The sequence below is a fragment of the Lynx rufus genome, unplaced genomic scaffold, assembly GCF_022079265.1.
Source record: "Lynx rufus isolate CCGP_SWC_20201006 ecotype Redwood Valley unplaced genomic scaffold, mLynRuf1.p SCAF_23, whole genome shotgun sequence".
Lineage (NCBI taxonomy): Eukaryota > Metazoa > Chordata > Mammalia > Carnivora > Felidae > Lynx > Lynx rufus.
The window spans coordinates 12220008-12240379 of NW_025814838.1; the positions used below are offsets into that span (position 1 = coordinate 12220008).

Genomic DNA, 20372 nt, shown 5'->3' on the forward strand with positions numbered 1-20372 from the left:
GCGAGAGCGGCGCACCTATTGGCTGTAGACCATGCCGCAGAGAGGGGCGGAGCTGCGCGTGCGCACAGCCGAGGCGCGCCCCTGACGGCGGTTGAAAGATGGCGACTGTCGCCGAGCTCAAGGCTGGTGAGTGCGCGTGGGCCGTTTGCCGGGTGAAAGGCGTCTGGCCTTCCTCTTGTGAAAAGGATGGAGCGAAAGGAGCGCGCGCGAAACACAGTCCGGCTTTCCGGGGGCGCGGGGCTCGTTCTGCGGCGTTAGGGTCGGCAGAACGTCCGGCTGGTGTGGCGGCCGCTGCGCCCGGGCCCTGTGTGAGGGAAGCGGTCGCACTGGGGCAGTTTTGGAATCGGCTTTGAGCTGGAGCAGGAGCTGCGGGACCCTCATGTGCCCGAGGGGCCTGCAGTCCTGCACGTTGGGCCTCTGGGCGCATTTGTGAGATCGCTCTCGGGCCGAAGCTTTGGGCCACTTCCTTCATGTGGGACTGAGTGATGACAGTACCCACAGCCATTTATTGGGGTTAGGTACAGTCCCAAACCCTTAGCTCAGTTGTCACTGAATCCTTGCAGCCACCTGTGAGGTGCGTCCCGCTCTCCATGGGGAAAAACTGGCGCTGGGAAGCTGCCTGGCCATTCTCCAGGAGTTTTCAACAGAGTTCCACAAAGGTGCGAGTCGATTAAGCTGCAAACGTTTGTTCACCGTTGATTTTGTGTGATCGGATGTCCAGACAAATAATAGTAGTTATAGTTACAAGCGACAGAGCCTTAAATGTCAAGCACTACCCAATCCCAGTATTGCATAATAGATCCTGTGTCACAATCTCATGCCCATTTTATAGACTGGGAAATAAAGGTGCCGAGAGGTGAAATAGCTCGCGCAAAGCGCCTTAGCTAGGAGGCCCAGTGCGAGAGCCTAGATCAGCCGCACCTGAAGGCCAGGTCTTAATCCCTGGGTGATACTGCTACCCAGTTAATAAAACCAGTTGAGTTTTCAGGGAACTTGGGATCCAAATCAGTAATTCTTAAAGATTTGGCAGGGAGGGGTTGAATCCCTTTGAGAAGAGGATGCTGGAAGCATTGACGTAAATGTGTGTTTGGGCGCTGGGCTGGTGAACAGTCCTGGAAAAGGCATGCTTTTATCCACAAGAACAGAGTTCACGGGAATCCGATCTCACTCCCCGCAGGGAATACATAACACATGTGATATTGCATCAGCTCCAGAGGATTTATCTTTTTTTTTTTTTAAAGATTTTTTTCAGTTTATGTATTTATTTTGAGAGGGAGAGGGACAGAATCCCAAGTAGGCTTTGCACTGCCACCACGGAGCCCGATGCCAGGGCTCGAACTCACACGAGATCGTGACCTGAGCCTAAATCAAGAGTCAGAGGCTTAACCCACTGAGCCACCCAGGCGCTCCTCTTCAGAGGATTTAAAGATACTTTGGGGAGGGGGGCACCTGGGTGGCTCAGTTGGTTAAGCCACCCACTCTTGATTTAGGCTCAGGTCACGATCCTGCGGTTGCGAGTTGGAGCCCCACGTGGGGGCCCTGCGCTGACCGTGGGGAGCCTGCTTGGGATCCTCTCTCCCTGCCCCTCTCCTGCTCATGCGCTCTCTCTCCCCCCCCCCCCCAAATAAATAAACTTAAAAAAAAAATAAAGGTATTTTGGGATATTAAGGCAAGTTAAGAACCTCTTTCTGAAGTTGTTATAGCCCCGTGTTTTAAACATAATAAATAGCAGGAAGGGCAAAATAATACAGAACCCCAAAAGAAGATGTAACTCTGGGGTTTAGGAGTGAGTGTCCTTCACAGATCTAGGGAGCCCTTTATGTGTTTTCTGCATTGCCCAGTTCTGAATATGCTCTGTGTTGAAGAGAATCTCAGTGACAATATGTTTCCCAGTCAGTTATCGTACATTGTATGGACTTGTGCCTTTTTGAAGCTTGCACATCTTTGCATCTCCCTTGGTTCTGCCTCCGAGAGGTGGAGCTCATCATGTTGGAGAGGGCAACTGAGGCGTGAGCTGGCGATGAGACGGACAGCCTAGATTTCCTAACTCCAGCTTCATTAATTCGCATTTCTCTGCTGAGTTTGAGGCTGTGCTGTGTGCACATACAGCCTTTGGGACAGGATCCTGGCCAGCGAAAACTCTCCCATCTACTTCCAAAGATGGAGTTAAAGAACGGGTTCGGTTATGATCCCAAGACTGTGATAAGGCTGGACCTTCCTTTTATGGGCCTGTTACAAAGTCTGATTGGGTGATAACTGTACTTGCATACCTGCCAAATAGGTTGAAGGGATGATTTAAAAACAAGGAGCAAGAAAGGTTAAAATTCAGTCTAGATTGTATCTCTGTAATGGAATCCTAAGACCCAGGTTTTTGTTGTTGTATAATAAAGCTTTAAAGGAATTTTGTGACAAATGGATAAGTTCTTTGGGCTCTGTTTATGAGTTTTTCTTTATGTTGATGTACTTATTTGGTGCCTTGGGTAGGGCACAGTATGTATTAAACTATGTTTATTACACCCTGTATTATAATGCTCCCAGGTAGAGTTTTTGAGCTCTTACTGTGTTCTAGGCACTGTGGGTGAGAGGTGTTGATTGTCTGGGTTTGTAACTTAGCCTTGAGGGACAATGTGAACGAAGAAGGTTCCAGATCACTGCAAGGAATGATGCCAATTCAGCCCGGTGCCCGTCAGTATCTATACTAACATTTATAGTTAAATCTCATTATCATAACTGATACAGCAATCCGACCCTTGCTCCTCAAGAAGTTAGATTACACTCAACATATATATCCCCGATGTCTCAAGGTGGCAGTGATAGATTTCTAACTAGGCCAATCTACGTGTTAGATTTCTAACTAGGCTTATAATTTCAGAATCCTGTTGTTTTTTAGGAAATTAACTTGTGTCTTAAAAAAAAACAAACCCAAAATACCTTTTTGCTCTGAATGGGCCATTCCCCAAGGGTTCTGGATAGCATAGGTTTTTATCAAAAGACAACATATTCCTTCCTTTTATGGAATGCATTCATTGTCTTTAATCATCTTTCTACACCAGAGATTTTCGTGACATATAGAACCTATCTGCAGTGCTAAACACTCTTGAAGACATACGAGACAGTAAGGGTTAATTTCAGGCTCCGGTGAGCTAATTCTATGCTCCCTTTTCCTCCCTCACTAAAGATGCATACCAGACTATAGCTACTGACAGTGATGATGTTAGAAAGATAAACTTGAGTTTGCTTAAATATATTAAAATAGCAAATCATTGCAACTTGAGAACTTTATATTTTTATTACAAACATGAATTGTGGTAGCTAATTGGATAACTTCCATTTAGCACGTTGTTTAGATCGAAACAGTGGGTATTAGGCCACTTTACTAGGTACACATTTTTCTTCCAAGTATGCCTAAGAATTGAGGGGTGCCTGGCTGGCTCAGTTGGTGGAGTGTGCGACTCTTGATCTCAAGAGTTTGAATGAGTTTGAGCTCCATGTTGATGTAGAGATTACTTAAAAAAAAAAAAAAAAAGAATGACCAAATTTGTTCTATAATTGAAACATAATATTTTATATTTAACAGTTTTAAAGGACACCTTGGAGAAAAGAGGAGTATTAGGGCATTTAAAAGCAAGGATCCGAGCTGAAGTTTTCAATGCCCTGAATGATGAAAGTGAACCCCGACCGCCGTTGTCTCATGAAAACCTTCTAATTAATGAATTAATTCGGGAGTATTTGGAATTCAACAAATATAAGTATACAGCATCTGTCCTCATATCAGGTAAGAGGTTATTGTTACTTACCTGAAACAACATCTGCTTTTTCCCTGCCCTCAATTCTCAGAAAATGTTTACGCTGGAAATCCGATTCCATTACCACAGTGTCATCTGAGTGACAGGGACATAAACATCTCATGGGTTCTTTCCATAGCTTGAACAAGTTCTCACGGGGCTTACTGTATTGTAGGGGAAAATAAATAAACACTAGGTGCACCCTTTGAAAAATCGCCTGATACTGAGAATAAGCAGTTGTTGGCATTTTGTTTGCTGCTAGCTTTTTTCTATAGATATACTTTAAAAATACAGTTTTGATGTATATAGTTTTTGTTAAAAAATATGAAGCACTAGAGATAAAACTTTAAAATACTGCTACTATTATAGGTGAGGGATATATGCAAATGTGTGTAAAAGCATGATATTTAAAATGGATTAGGAAGGAGTTTACTTCCCTATTGGGGGTTAACCTTGGTATTGGGGGGAGGAGATGGACAGTTGAAGAGACATTTGTCTGTTAAATTTTATTTGTGAAGAAAGTAAAGAACTGAAAGGAATGCACGGTTGTCAAGACTTTCCTCTGGGCTGAGGGAGAAATGGGATTGGAAGGATTGCACCTGTATCATTTCATGGCCTTGTTTAAGGTTTGCTCTGTGCTTTAAGATTGTTTCACCTCTCATTAAAGAAAAGAAACCATGAAGTAGATTTTGGAAGAGAGAATGAGTTCTTTGAGATGCTGGAACTTTGATTTAACAGCCCCTTTATTGATATTCTAGATGTCTTATTTAATGTTAAGCATATACCTTAACTGAATAAAGACCAGGATTTTTCGTGGTCTAAGGATCTTCAGTATCAGTAGCCACTTTCCTCAGTTTGTTACAGATGGCTACATAATACTATTAGTACTCAGAAAAGAAGAAAATTGTGAAAATAGAATGAATGCGGTCTTGGACTTGGGCTTCCCTAAAATGAAATATGGTAACCATCATTTTAAGTTTCATATTAAGTGTCTCGGCTTTGTTCAAAAACTGAGGTATAGTTAACAGTACAATATACCTTTTTCAGTATACACTGCGATGAATTTTACCAAATGCATAGTTTTGTAACTACCACCTCAGTTACAGTCTCGATGTAGAGTATTTTTATCACCTCAAAAAATTCTCTGCCCTGTTGTGGTCAACTTCTTTGTCTACCCCCACCCCTAGCAACCACTGATCTGTTGTTTTCTGTACCTGTCATTTGCCTTTTCCAGAATGTTATAGAAATGAACCCATTCAGGAAGTAGCCTTTTGAGTCCGCTTCCTTTCACTTAGCATAATGCATTTGAGATTCAGCTGTGTTGGGTTTTTTTCCCCCTGAATAGCACTCATTTGTATGGCTGTGCCGATTTTATCCATTATCGCCAGTGGTTTGTAGTTTTTGGCAATTATCAAGCTGCCATAAACATTCACACACAAGTTTCTGTGTGAAAGTAAGCTTTCGTTTCTCTTGAGTAAAGAGCTAAGAGTGGGATTGCAAGGTTGTGTGTGGTAAGTACATGCTCACCTTTGTAAGGAATGGCTCAACCCGTTTCCAAAGTGGCTGTGCCATTTTGCCTCGCCTACTGAAAATCTGAGAAGTCTGTATACCTGGTGAGTGGTTCTTATCAAAATCATATGTGCTTTTTAGATGAATAAAGACACCTGATTTTTCCTCCAGAATCTGGTCAGCCTGTAGTACCATTGGACAGACAGTTTCTCATTCGGGAACTAAATGTATTTGAAGAATCAAAGGATAACACAATGTAAGAACTTTTTTTTTTCTATAATTTATTTATTTTTTTATAATTTATATTCAAGTTAGTTAACACATGAAGCAACAATGATTTCAGGAGTAGATTCCTTAAGCCCCTTGCCCACTGAGCCCATCCCCCCTCCCACAGCCGCTCCAGCAACCCTCAGTTTGTTCTCTATATTTCAGAGTCTCTTCTGTTTTGTCCCCCTCCCTGTTTTTATATTATTTTTGCTTCCCTTCCCTTATGTTCATCTGTTTTGTATCTGAAAGTCCTCGTATGAGTGAAGTCATATGATATTTGTCTTTCTGTGACTAATTTCGCTTAGCATAATACCCTCCAATTCCTTCCACGTAGTTGCAGATGGCAAGATTTCATTCTTTTTGATCGCCGAGTAATACTCCGTTTTATATATATGCCACATCTTCTTTATCCATCCATCAGTGGACATTTGGGCTCTTTCTGTACTTTGGCTATTGTTGATAGTGCTGCTATAAACATGGGGGTGCATGTGTCCCTTCGAAACAGCACACCTGTGTCCCTTGGATAAATACCTAGTAGTGCCATTGCTGGGTCGTAGGGTAATTCTCTTTTTAATTTTTCAAAGAATCTCCACACTGCTTTCCAGGGTGGCTGCACCAGTTTGCATTCCCACCAGCAGTACAAAAGAGATCCTCTTTTCTCTGCATCCTTATCAACATCTGTTGTTGCCTAAGTTGTTGATGTCAGCCTTTCTGACAGGTGTAAGGTGGTATCTCAGTGTGGTGTTGATTTATATTTCAGTGATGATGAGTGATGTGGAGCATTTTTTCATGTGTTGGTTGGACATCTGGGTGTCTTCTTTGGAGAAGTGTCTATTCATTGTCCAATTTCTTCAGTGGATTATTTATTTTTTGGGTATTGAGTTTGATAAGTTCTGTATGGATTTTGGATACTAACCCTTTATCTGATATGTCATTTGCAAATATCTTCTCCCATTCCATCAGTTGCCTTTTAGTTTTGCTGATTGTTTGCTTCACTGTACAGAAGCTTTTTATTTTGATGAGGTCTCAGTAGTTCATTTTGCTTTGGTTTCCCTGCTCCCAGAGACGTGTTGAGTAAGAAGTTGCTGTGGCCAGGGTCAGAGAAGTTTTTGCCTGCTTTCTCCTCGAGGATTTTGATGGCTTCCTGTCTTACATTGAGGTCTTTCATCCATTTTGAGTTTATTTTTGTGTCTGGTGTAAGAAAGTTGTCCAGGTTCATTCTTCTGCGTGTCGCTGTCCAGTTTTCCCAGCACCACTTGCTGAAGAGACTGTCTTTATTTCACTGGATATTCTTTCCTGCTTTGTCAAAGATGAGTTGCCCATACATTTGTGGGTCCATTTCTGGGTTCTCTATTCTGTTCCGTTGATCTGAGTGTCTATTTTTGTGCCAAGAACTTTTTTTAATAACTTTTTTTAAAATAAAAACTTAAAAATAAATTTTTAGATAGTGGTATATTGGAGTCATAATCACATAGTGGTGGTTTTATTTCGTTTTAACTCAGCAGGTATTTATTTGGTTCGAGTGTGTGTTTAACACTGCACCAAATCCAAGGTGTGTAGCAATAAACAAGATAAGGCGTCTGCTCCCTGGAGCTAAAATTCCCGTGGTTTCAGAGGACTGAGCAACAGTCCTGCTAAGGGTCACGTTTCTTGGTTTCTTGGTCCATACCCCACCCACCCACTTTTATTTCCCATCTGAGACTGTCTTTTATCACTTGTTTCCTTACTCACGCTGAACTCTTCCTCCCGATTATTTCCTTCACTTCAACTTAGGATCCCCCCAAAACCCAATCAACTTGTTTTGACCATTGAACTTAGTGAAAACCAACCCTCTGTTTTCATTTTGTTACTGTCCCCTCTTTTGCCCTCTCTGCATGTTAAATTCTCCTATCACCATTTATACTGAAACTCTGCCTTTGAAAGGAAGGGTGACCACTTTTGAGTAGTTTCTTGGTTCTTTTCTTACTTCAGAGTTGCTTAAACTTTTCCCAGAGAATCCCTGAATGGCAAAAATAAAATAAAATTAAATTAAAATAAAATAAAATGAAATAAAATATAAAATAAAATAAAAATAGAATGTACGTAGGAGGCCAGGGGACATGGCTCAAAGCAGCCTTTCCATTAGCAAGAAATTTCTTTGAAATCTTATGTTTTCTCTTTCAAAAACTTTATTGAATTTTTCTCTTTCTACTTCATGATATAATTGTTCTACCATAAAAATGTTATAAAGGACATACCAATTAAATTGAACTTTCCCACAAGTCTTTGCACAATGAATGTTCTAGGATCATACTCCACCTTTACCCTGTACTTTGTCCCAAGGCCCCGGCCCCAAGAGTGGCTGTATATTGTGTATTTCCAATTTGAGAAGCTCAGTTTCACTGGAGTTTCTGTGGCATTTTGTAATACTGACTCTTCTCCCTTAAAACACCTATTGTCATTTGTCTTTTATGACCTTTACTGTCTAAGTTTTTCTTTCCCTAACAGTGTTCTCAATTTCTTCATTGGCTCTTTTAGGCTTCCTTTAAATTGTGACCACTCAGGTTTTGTCCTTAACAAAACTTTTCATCTTGTCCCCTCGCCCACTTTTCTGAGTATGCCTGAGTCTTTAATGGTGCCTCTGAGCTGTGACTCCACTTTAAATCAAACACATGCCCTAAGTTGTGGGCCCACGTTTCTGCTGGCATCTTAAACTCACCGTGTCCAAAAATTAAATCTGCTGTTTTCATCTCCTTAAACCCCCCTCGTAGGTTCCTCATGTAGCCATTTGGGTCTTAAACTCAGAGTCCATTTATGTTTGTGGCTCCAGCTCCTTTCTCCACCAGTCACTTTGCACATCGCATCCCTTCTACCTCTGCGGTATCTCCCATCCACTCCCGCTGCCCCACGCTGTGTTGTTGAGAAGCCGTCTGCTTTCTCTGTCTCTAGTCACTTTCTTTGCCAACTTACACTTCAAACTGCCAGCAGTTTGCTTTCTGAAAGACAGTTACTGCTTTGTTTAAAAACACTTCTGTTGTGAAGTTTTCAGATTTTAAAAAGTAATATGGATTGTAAGATTGAAATTTTCTCACCCACAAAAGTAACACACACATTGACAAAAGTAAGTGTGTGAGATGATGGATATGTTACTTAATTCGCTGAGGAGAATTCCTTTGCCGTGTGTGTGTATATATATACATGTATACACATAAATATCAAGTTATCACCTTATATAGTTTAAATACCTTACAATTTTATTTCTCAGTTATACGTCAGTAGAGCTGGGGGAAAAAAGGTAAAATGGTAAGTACACCACATACTAGATACATGTGCCAGTGTGAGTGTAAAGTAGTTTTCCACAAACACATTCATATGTTTCAGAGAAACTTAAGAATTTGCACACAAAGTAGGATAAAGTCTAAAATAGCCTTATGTTAGGTCAAGCCATGCCACCGAATGAGTTTGCCAAATTTATGAGGAAGACTAGTTTTCAGAGTTTCTGTGTTTTAACATTGCAAATAAAGTATTGTAAGGCCGAACCTGAAAAAATATTCTCCTTTTTTAACTTGTATTTTTTTTATAAATTTTTTTTTTAATGTTTATTTATTTTTGAGAGAGACAGAGACAAAATGTGAGTGGGTTGGGGCAGAGAGAGGGAGGTGCAGAATCCGAAGCAGGCTCCAGGCTCCGAGCTGTCAGCACAGAGCGGGGTTCTAACTCACGAGCTGTGAGATCATGACCTGAGCCGAAGTCGGTCGCTCAACTGACTGAGCCACCCAGGCGCCCCTTAACTTTTATTTTTTAAAAAATCTTAGTATCCGTGAATGTGTGGATTAAATATACTAGTTTTTTGTTTTCTAATAACATTTAAAAATATCTGAATCTTAAAATTTTAAATCTTAAAAACTTTATTGATGTTAAGAACAAGATTGTTTAAATTTAAAAATCTTCTTGAACCAATTAGCTCTTTGGGACACATTGGTTTAAAATAAACGAAAAGACCTATTTTATGTTCCTGGATTGTAAGATATATTCCTTTCATAAGAGTTGAGGCATCTTAAATAGAGAAACTTACTTTCCTCCTTTCCTTGTGTTATGAAACAGTTGGCATGCAAGGAGTTACTTATTGCTGCGTAACACACTGCCCCAGGATTTGGTGGCTTGTAACAACGAACATTCATTATCTGTGGTCAGAAATCTCTGGGTGGGGCTAGTGGGGCATTTCTCAGGAGATCCGCTTAAAGGGTAGCCAGGGACGTCGTCGTCTGGAGACGTGGCTAGGGCTGGAGGATCCCCTTCTGTGTGGCTCACTCACATGGCTGCTTGCACGAGACTCCATTCCTTCCATGTGTACCATTCCCTAGGACAGCTTGAATGTCCTTATGACGTGGTGACCCAGCAGAGAAGGCAAGGAGGAAGCTGAGGGGCACGGTGGTTTGTGACCCAGTCTTGGAAGTTGCACAGCACTCTCATTTAATACGTTTTTAGGTTCAAAGAAGTGACTTGAGCCCACACTCCAGGAGAAGGCAGTTAGGCCCCACCTTTTGGAGGGAAAGGAATGTCATACTTTAAGCTATCACACCAGCTACTAAATAGTTGTCCCCAAAAACTCAGTTAAGTTGTATTTTCAGTGATGAGATTGGAAACGTTTCTGGTGTGCTTCTGTCTCTCCCATCGTCAGCCGCATAGCTTCCGTTTGTGCAGGGATGCTCGGGTACATCTCTGAGCAGTATATTGTAATGCAAAGAGTATGGGACTTGGGATTCAACTGGAAAGTTTGTTTACTTACTATCTAAGGAATCTCCAGGGGCGCCTGGGTGGCTCAGTCCATTAAGCGTCCGATTTCGGCTCAGGTCATGATCTCACAGTCTGTGGGTTTGAGCCCTGTGTCAGGCTCTGTGCTGACAGCTCAGAGCCTGGAGCCTGCATCGGATTCCGTGTCTCCCTCTCTCTCTGCCCATCCCCTGCTCATGCTCTGTCTCTCTCTGGCTCAAAAATAAATAAAAACATTACAAAAAATTTAAGAAATCTCCAGCATATCTTCCCTGAGCCATGGTTTTCTCACGTATAAATTGGGGATGATGATTATGACATCTACAGGGCGAAGATAGAATGGAGAGTGATTTGGAAACTGTAAAAATCACTTTTTCTTTAAACTGCCTGCCCTACAAATAGCTTATTAAATATTAGTTCTTACCTGACTCCTGAACAGCTGACATTTATATGCCATTTAATATGTGCCAGGCATGGTTTTAAACCCTTGACATTTATGAACTCATTTAGTCCACAATAACCCTAGGAGGTAAGGACTACACTTATCCTCATTTGTAGAGGAAAAAACATTTAAGAGGCTGGGGACATTAAGAATCTTGTTGAGGTCAAGTGGTAAATCCAGGATTTGAACCCAGGCAGCCTGGCTCTTGAGACATATGACCTAATTTGACAAGGATTTATTCATCCAGCGTTTCCTGAATATCTGTTGTATTCAGACAGTGCTAGGTACTGGGAAGTCTTACACTGGACTTTAAAGTTGAAAAGCTGAATTCCTGTGTATTGTTTGACTTTGCATTTCAGTTTAGTTGATGTTTAAGTTGGTAACGTGGGTTCTCTGGATTTTTAAATTGTCTTTCGAGTTAAATGGTACTCTTAAATTTAAATATTTTTTTAAATGTTTATTATTAAGACACAGAGAGAGACAGAGTATGAGCATGGGAGGGGGAGAGAGGGGGGGAGACACAGAATCTGAAGCAGGCTCCAGGCTCTGAGCTGTCAGCACAGAGCCCGATGTGGGGCTCGAACTCACAAACCGTGAGATCATGACCTGAGCCGAAGTCAGACACGTAACTGACTGAGCCGCCCAGGTACCCCAAATGGTACTCTTAAATTTAAAAAAGCATGAATAGTTTGTGATTTGGATAGTAACCCTGCATCTTCTTTAAGTATAGAGAATTACCTGGCCATTCAGGTGGCAGAGGCTGCCTTAGAGTAGAGTTTTGGGGGCGCCTAGATGGCTCGGTTGAGCGCCCAACCTTGAGTTCAGTTCAGGTTGTGATCTCATGGTTATGAGATGAGCCCCGAGTCGGGGTCTGTGCTGAGCGTGGAGCCTGCTTGGGATTCTCTCTTTCCCTCTGTCCCTCTCCTCTGTGCGTGCATGCTCGCTTTCTCTCAAAATAAACATAAACATAGAGGTTTGTTTTAAGCTTTTCCTGTATCTATAATTTTAACTGATTGTGGTTTTCTTCCTGCTATAGACCTCTTTTATATGGAATTTTAGCTCATTTCTTGCACGGAACTAAGGAGGACCTCCAAAATCCATTTTCGAGAGGGTCTTCACTTCAGCCTCCAAACCCAGATCTTGGCAGACAACCTAGCGGAAGAAGGCAAAGGGGTATGAATTTCCTGAAATTCATCATTTTGCTGTCAGCACGTATATTTTCTTAAATATTTCTCTCTGGAGTAGTTTTTCTTGAGCTTTTGAGTCATAGTTTAATTCTACTTACACTTAATACAGTTTTGGTCTGTGTTACTTATCATCCTAAAAACAAAATGCTTTTTGGTAGGAGAATCTGGAGGGGAATGACTGGACAAAATTCTCAGATATTATTTCTATACAGAAGTTTGGAAAAACCTGATTTTCACATAGATTTGTACTCTTTGGAGCAGGTTAGATTATTGGTATACTGAACAAATAGCATTTTATCAAATCATCACTTCCCCCCCCGAAAAGTGAGGAAAGATCTCTGCTTACAGATAGAGAAGCCACATGTTTCTGTACCCTTTGCATTTTTATTTAAAAAAATTTTTTTAATGTTTATTTATTTTTGAGAGAGAGAGAGACAGACAGACAGCATGAGTGGGGGAGGGGCGGAGAGAGAGGGAGACACAGAATCCGAAACAGGCTCTGCGCTCCGAGCTGTCAGCACACAGCCCGACTTGGGACCCGAACCCACAAGCTGCGAGGTCATGACCTGAGCCAAGTCAGACTGACTGAACCACCCAGGCGCCCCCTCCCCCACTTTGCATTTTTAGAATACTGTTTGTGGAAGACTGGCAGCTACCTATAAATAACGAATTCTTAGGAGGACAGCCTCGGTTTCTTTCAGAATGCTCCCTCTTCAAATGAGCTTTCTGTTGTTTTGTTCACATCAGCAATAGGCTGTCATTTTGCTAATCTGAACTGAGTGGTTTATTAGCTCCTCCTTTCCAGCTTCGGTCGAGTTGACCTCTTTCTAAGGCCGGTCATAGGTGGGGCTCAGGCAGCAGATTAACAGAACAGCTATAGCCCTGGAATGTGGAAAGAAACTTGTAGAAACCTCTGAAATACAGATCGCCCTTGGTAGTTTTCTTAAGCTGCTGTGAGCAGTATTGATCATGCCAAATGCTTGCTGTGTCTCCTCGGATCTGAAAGTGAAGTATTTGTGAGGCAAGGCGACCTCTTGAAGAGGTGATTTCTGATTTCACTACGAGTTATCCATTATCTTAGAATGCTGAGCTAATAGACCGTTGAAAAAGAAATCATCCCACCTCCTTACTTTACGCTTGAGCAAACTGACCCTGAGAAGTTAGGTGACTCCTCTGAAGCCTGCAGCTGATCATTTTTAGCCGAGTCGGCATCCCTCCGTGCCCTTCTTGTACACTTTTCGGGGTTTGTGAGGAACTGTCATGAGTGCCTGCTGGCCGGCAAGTACTTAAAACAATTACGTGAGTAAATGTCGAAACGTTCAGATAATACAGTGTAAACTTCCCTTTCATCTCTTCCGTCTTGTCTCGGCCGACTCCCCACTTTCCCTCCCTTCCACGGAGGGAAGGCCCCCCGTTAGCAGGTCGGCAGGTCTCCCTCGAGATCCGTTTCCTGTGGATTTATGTATTCTGCTCCTGTGCGTGTCCTCCTGCAGTTGGCTTTTCTTCACTTGTCCTGTCAGCACGTGGACATCCCCTTCTACCTCGTTCTTAACTTCGTGTAGTATCGCGTGGCTTTGCTAATCGTTCTTTACCGATGTGCTGTTATGTTTTTAATTTTTGGCTTCTACCATGTAGCGGTATAGAATTACTTCCTGCCCACACAAGTGTTTGTCTTGTGCGGATGCCCAGAAGTCCAGTTGCTGGTTCAGAGCATGTACGTACTAAAAAATGTAGTAGAGGGGCGCCTGGGTGGCGCAGTCGTTTAAGCGTCCGACTTCAGCCAGGTCACGATCTCGCGGTCCGGGAGTTCGAGCCCCGCGTCGGGCTCTGGGCTGATGGCTCAGAGCCTGGAGCCTGTTTCCGATTCTGTGTCTCCCTCTCTCTCTGCCCCTCCCCCGTTCATGCTCTGTCTCTCTCTCTGTCCCAAAAATAAATAAACGTTGAAAAAAAAAAAAAATTTTAAAAATGTAGTAGATACTGTCTGATTCCCCTCCAGAGCGGCTTTACCAGGTGACGTGCCTACCGAGAGCGTACGATAATTGCAGTTTCTCCGTGTAATTGCCACCAGGGGATGTTATACACATGAACACTCGCTCACGCGGCAGACCCGCGACACGGGTATTTTCATTCCCATGAGGGAAAATAATCTCTGGAGAAAGCACGTTTCTGGCTTGCAAGCTTTTCATTTTTATTTTCTTCCGTTGTACGACGTAGTAATTCAGCACTTGCCTACAACACCTGGTGCTCATCGCAGGTGCCCTCCTTCATCCCCATCACCTCTTTCCCCCACCCCCAGCCGCCTCCCCTCTGGCGACCTTCGGTGTGCTCTCTCTAGTTAAGAGTCTCTTTCTTGGGGTGCCTCTCTTTTCTTCCCCCTCTGCTCGTGTGTTTTGTTTCTTAAATTCCACATAGGAGTGAAATCATAGAGTATTTACTCTTCTGACTGACTTCGCTTAGCATAATCTTTTCTAGCTCCATCCATGTGGTGGCCCCGCTTGTAAGCTTTTTCTAATCGATCTCATTCATGGCTAATGGCTAACAACAAAGTTACAAGGAACCGAGTATTTCTTAACTGAGTTCTGTTGTTTTGAGATGTGGGTCACAGAGTAGCAAGTTGTGGCTTCACACCTGGGAGGTGGGAGGGCTGGGGAGTGGAAGAGAGAGGGAGGGAGGGAGAGAGCGAGCGAGCGCGGGCGAGCCAAAGAGGGAGAGGGAGGAGAGTGCATTAGTTCCTTTGGGGCCTTCAGAGACTCCGCTTAGAGTAAACCTTTGGGCGCTTACTCTGTGGAAAGCTCAGAAATGAGGATGGCAGCTGAACTAAAGAAGAACCGTGATTTTGCAAGTTATTTTTCTTGACCGTCAAAAATTTTCTTGATAACAATGAACTCTTTGTGCAATGATTAAAAACAAATTTTTTTTAATGTTTATTTTTGAGAGAGAGAGAGAGAGAGGCAGAGCATGAGTGGGGGAGGGGCAGAGAGAGAGGGAGACACAGAAACGGAAGCAGGCTCCAGGCTCTGAGCCGTCAGCACAGAACCCTACGCGGGGCTCGAACTCACAGACTGCGAGATCATGACCTGAGCCAAAGTCGGACGCTTAACCGACTGAGCCACCCAGGCGCCCCTGTGCAATGATTTGTGAGGAATTATCAGCCCAAAATTGCATTGTGTCCCAGTCGCACACTCGAGGATTCTGTTTACTTTCTGGATTCTAGCTTACTGTTTGATGGAAATGTGTTTGATTTGACAACATTGACAAGGTTATGGAGACATGAAAATAATTATTCTTCAGATTACAATACCTGATCTCTACAGAAGCTCATCCGACTGAAACATAAAACACTTAAAATGAAATTCTCTTTTATTTGAACACAAGACTAAAGCATTCCAGCATGAAAGCACTTCCTTTATCAGAGCTTTCAGAGTGCTGAAAAAAAGAGGGTTTATGTAGACACTCTCACCTTTGGAATGGTAACCAGTTCATTAGTGGTGCTGGTATTAGTGCTTGAAATATGGAGGCAAAGTAGTTTTGGGTATAAATAAAAAACCAGATATCTCATAGCAGAGAAAATCATTAACGGAGCTTGATAGCCCATCTGTAAGGTACATGCATAACAACTTCATTTCTTTACAGTGCTTTTCTAGAAAACCTGAAATGGTTGTGGCCTCAGTTTTGTTCTGTCCAGCAAAGCTGCCTAAAAATGAGGGAGGTAGTCGTCTGTGATCCAGCCCAGTAGTCTCCCATTTTTTATGAGGGTGATCAGCTGTGGTGGACTAGTGGGAATGGGTGTAGAAGCAAATTGTCTTTAGAATTAGAAAATCCAGGAGCACCTGGGTGGCTCAGTCGGTTAAGTGTCAGACTCTTGATTTCGGCTCAGGTCATGATCTCCTGGTTTGTGGGTTCGAGCCCCACATCGGGCTCTGTGCTAACAGCTCGGAGCCTGGAGCCTGCTCCAGATTCTTTGTCTCCCCCTCTCTCTGCCCCTTCCCTGCTCACGCTCTGTCTCTGTCTCGCTCTCTCACACAAAAATAAATAAACACTAAAAAAAAATTAAAATAAAGAAGCATCAAGAAAAGAAAATCCAGTATGTGCTTGTGGTGTTAAAATTGCATATTTCTAACAACTGCCTAGATTTGTATTCTTTTTCTCTTGTCATCTAGTTGTCATAAAAATGGGTTTTTCCATTGTAAAAAGTGTCTGGGGAATATTTTCAGTTCTTCACAATTCTCAGAATTTAGTCTTTGCATTGCATTTTTGTTGCATTTGATTCTTTTAATCTAGAACACTTCTGCCCTCTACCCCTTTGCCTCCATGACAAAAGAAATTCAGCAGAAGTGACTAGGGCCCCTTCTATTGCCAGAGCACAGGGGGTGGTCACTGGGGCCTTGGGCATTTCTGAACTCTTCCTGGAGCTTTACTGTTGTGTTTTTGACTGAAGATTTTCTACAATTTCTGCGATACTTTTCTGATTTGGGTAGGAAGATGTAAACTGCTAGTTTTTTTTTCTGGCCACAAGAGGGTGCTGCCGAGAGGCATTTCTGTTTGAAGAAAAGTTTCTTAGTTCTTAGTTTCAAAGGTAGAACTTAGTTTCAAAGTTCTTCTTAGTTGAAGAATTTAGGCATCCTTCAAAATGCTCATTGAACACTGTCCTTGCAAATTCCATTCCTTACGTATCGTGTAAGAGAAGTTTATAACTACTACTTACCCATGGGTTTACTCCAGGATGCTCTCTGTTCCACCCTTAAGAGTGAGTCTTTAGTACTAAACATTTCCGATTTCCTCAATAATGGTTTAAAAATGGTGAGTTCCTTTCTTTGTCCCAAGTCACCTGAAGAACTCCTACAGTATCAGGGGCGCCTGGGTGGCTCAGTCAGTTAAGCGTCCGACTTAAGGTCAGGTCATGATCTCGTGGTTCACGAGTTCAAGCCCACTGTTGGGCTCCGTGCTGACAGCTCGGAGCCTGGAGCCTCTTTCGGATTCTGTATCTCTCTCTCTCTCTCTCTCTCTCTCTCTCTCTCTCTCTCTCTCCCCCTCCCTGCCTCCTTCTTTCTGTCTTTGTATCTCAAAAATAAACATTTGAAATCTCTTTCAAAAAAAGAACTCCTATAATATTCAAGATACAGCATTCAAAAATACACGTAGATATGTCTGCACACTGCTTATTTTGACTTGGGATAAGTACTGACATTTGTTTCTGTTAATTTCAGATGACCACCTAAGAAAGGAGAAGGGGAGTATTAATAATATTGAAGATCCTCTTGTTTCTCAAGCAGTAAAGAGATGACATTTCCATCTGGGGCGTCTTTTGTCTTAAAATTGTGTGTATTCAGTACCATATTTATTCTGCCAACATTACCAAAATATATCACTAATGTTTGTACTTTGTAGAGATTCGAGTTTCTGCAAAACATTTAGCCCCTCCTGTTTTACTACATTTGTGAATAAAAACTAACTTGTAGCTTCCAGCTTCTTGGATTTGACTTGAAAGAGAAAAAAAATACTGTTTTCAGAAGGTATGATAAAGTTTTTTAAATTTGTAAGAGCTAGAGGGATTTTATTAGTACCTCTATGTTCTTAAAAAAAAAAAAGTTCAGGCCTTTATAGCCATATGCTCTGCTCTTTAACAAGGTTACATTAATTAAATTTCCTTCGGGCTGGAATTAGGTGGATTTGTAGAAAAATCCATTCATGTTCTGAGAAAACATTTAAAAGAACACTAAAGCCAGAAAATATTTTCTATGAACTTTGTTTTTTTCCTTATGATTAGTGGTTTTTCAGATAACCATTTATAATTAGGTTTAGATATCTGAATTACTATCTAAATTTGAACTGTTAAACTAGGTAACAATGTACTTTTTCTTTCCTTGGACCATTTTGGCTTCTATTGGAAGATTTAATTAAAAGGAAGAGGGGGAAATAATTCTTTTAATTTTGCTGTAAGTAAAACAAAGAGTTTATTTCATTATATAAAGAATGTGGAGTAAGCATGAAGAGACAGGCTTTAGGAGAAATACCAGAAGGCACTTTTTAAAAGATGGCATTGTGTAACCTCCGTGTGGCCTTCAGCTGTGCACTTACAAGGCGAGCTACGCCAGGGGCTGCCACTACCTACTCGGGCTCCGGAAATCTCATTAAATGCCAGTTTTTCGTTCTTGGAATAAAAAAAAAAAAAACGGTAAGAGCTCTTAGTGTGCGATCTCTAAAATGCTATTTTGATATTTATTCAGACATTTTTATAACGTGGAGTCTCCAGACCGATATCCCTGACAACACCTGTTACAATAGCGCCCGGTCGGCCGCAAGTCGCAAAGCGTGTTCTGGGCGTGAACTGCGCGGGCTCCCGTTTACCGACCGCGTTTAGCTTGAACATTTTCCACAGGGAAAGTGATCATGGCTGGAGCTGGAAAAACTGGCGTCCTCTTCAGGGTGCGGACTCTGTGCTGCCTGTGGAAATTACTGACACTTATTATTGACTTTCTGTGCGGTGGTCAGCGTTCAGTCCTTACACCTTAACCAAGAATTTTTATCTGAGTGCCAAAAGTTTAAAGAAGTCCCCTCAAGACATACTTGACAAGTGAGAGGATTTTGCGAGGGCCTATTGACGAGCTAGAATTACTTACATAGATAGAGAAGTGCCATCAGGGCTCATTTCCATTTTTAAAATTAAATCTGTAATCTATGGTAACAGTTACGAATTCTGTTGTATTGGGTGTGGGGATACGAATATCTGAATTCTTCTCAGAAGACTTGGTTTACATGCAAGGATGTTGGCAATGGACGCTAAGTTTACCTCAGGAATTACAATCATGCAGGACTAGATTAAGAAAAAATTCTGGATTTTATCATTTTGGATACTGATATAAAGTCATCACGATAGAAGCTGAACAGAATTGTCGCGTGTAGTCGATAGTGCTTTTGTATGCATTGTCCTGTCATTTGTTTGTACCCAGGCCACTTTTATACTTTCGATGTGTCATTTAATAAAAAATACTGGAGCAACTCGTCTTTGTGCAGAGGCTGTTCCTGTGCCTGTTCGGTCATCAAGAGGTGGACGCCAGGACGGGAAGAATGGTTGGAGGCGGCTCCCCAGGTCCCCCCTTCCCCCTGCAGGCTCCCCGGCAGCCTGGGTGGAGGGTGGAGGGTGAAGGGAGGGAGCTGTGCCCCGCGTGTGCCCTTGCCATCAGCCACCTCACCTGCCACACTTACTCTTCACCCCGGGGGCTGGTGGGGACGGTGTTGTAACCGGGGACGTGGCCATTTAGGGCTTCAGAAGAGCATATGCAGCACTCTTTTTTTATATTTGGAAAAAGGGAAGACTACCTATTTTCAAAAAGCTAAGATTTTTATGATTTCCACAGAGGACCTTAGGTTGAGAAAAATGTACTCCAGAAATGTTTATACTCAGGATATTTGAACCGTGTCAATTAATTTATAAGCCAGTAGTTGAAGAAGGTGCATGGGCAGAGATAGCAAAAAAAAAAAAAAAAGATCTGAATACAGAGGAACCATCAAGCTCTTGTCCTCTAACTCAAAAAACTAAATCTGCATCACTGCTGGTGGTTTTCATGGGTTGTTAAGGAGAAGTTCTCTTCCAGAAATACAGAGAAGTTTTAGGGGAAGACTTGGATTTACACAAAAATAGGATGGGAATTGGGACTGAAGAGGGATTTAGGAAAAGTGGAAATCTAAAACTTGGGCAGTTAAAAAACAGCAGGAACAGAGGTGGTGTTTGAAGATGATAAATTTAGCTTAGCATATATGTTTGCATAGAGTAAACTAATAGCTTTATAATTATGTGCAAGAATGCATTTGTATATGACTCGCATGCCTGTATGATTATATAAAATTTGATGTGTTCCTTTAACCTAAAGCCAAGTGTACACGAAGGATTAACATTTGTGAGAATATGCCTTTAAAGGCATTTAGGACAATCCTCCCCAGCCACTTGGGTATTTGATTTTTGTAACAACCGTTCTGCAAGGATTGTGTGGTCTTCATTAATTTTTGTTTTTTAAATAAAAGGTAAAACTACCTCTAAAAAAAAATAGACCTTATTTCTTGAATATAACGTGCACAGAGTTTCCATACGCCACCTATCCCCACACTCGCAGCCTCCCCCATTTTTAGCAGCACCCCCCCCCATCAGGGTGGCACGTTTGTTCCAATCGATGGACCTACACTGACCACATTCTCCCTCAAAGTCCATAGTTTACATTAGGATTCATTTAAGGTGCTGTTCATTCTGTGGGTCTGAACAAATATATCATGACCTGTATCCACCATTATAGTATCATGCACAGTATTTTCACTGCCCTAAACGTCCTGTGTTCTGCCCATTCATCCTCCCTCCGCCCAGGCCCTGGCAGCCCCAGGTCTTTTACCGTCTTCATAGTGTTGCCTTTCTCAGAATGTCAGATCTGGCATCCTGCA

The 20372-nt window shown here is 42.2% G+C and overlaps 1 protein-coding gene across 3 annotated transcripts; it reads left to right on the forward strand.

Moving 5' to 3' along the window:
• The first annotated feature begins 82 nt into the window (after nt 1-82).
• On the forward strand, nt 83-18941 carry CEP20 (centrosomal protein 20). Of its 3 annotated transcripts, none has more exons than XR_006963592.1 (6): nt 83-126; nt 3578-3775; nt 5466-5550; nt 11792-11928; nt 17150-17455; nt 18170-18941. XR_006963592.1 is itself a non-coding variant. In XM_047087596.1 (6 exons), the coding sequence occupies exons 1-5, from the start codon at nt 99-101 to the stop codon at nt 17224-17226; spliced, it is 525 nt and encodes a 174-aa protein (XP_046943552.1). In that variant the 5' UTR covers nt 83-98; the 3' UTR covers nt 17227-17260; nt 18170-18941. The 3 variants fall into 3 exon arrangements, 2 of the variants coding, with proteins under 2 accessions (XP_046943552.1, XP_046943550.1); XM_047087596.1 differs by having other exon boundaries at nt 17150-17260; XM_047087594.1 differs by having other exon boundaries at nt 17150-18941.
• The last annotated feature ends 1431 nt before the right edge of the window (nt 18942-20372 follow it).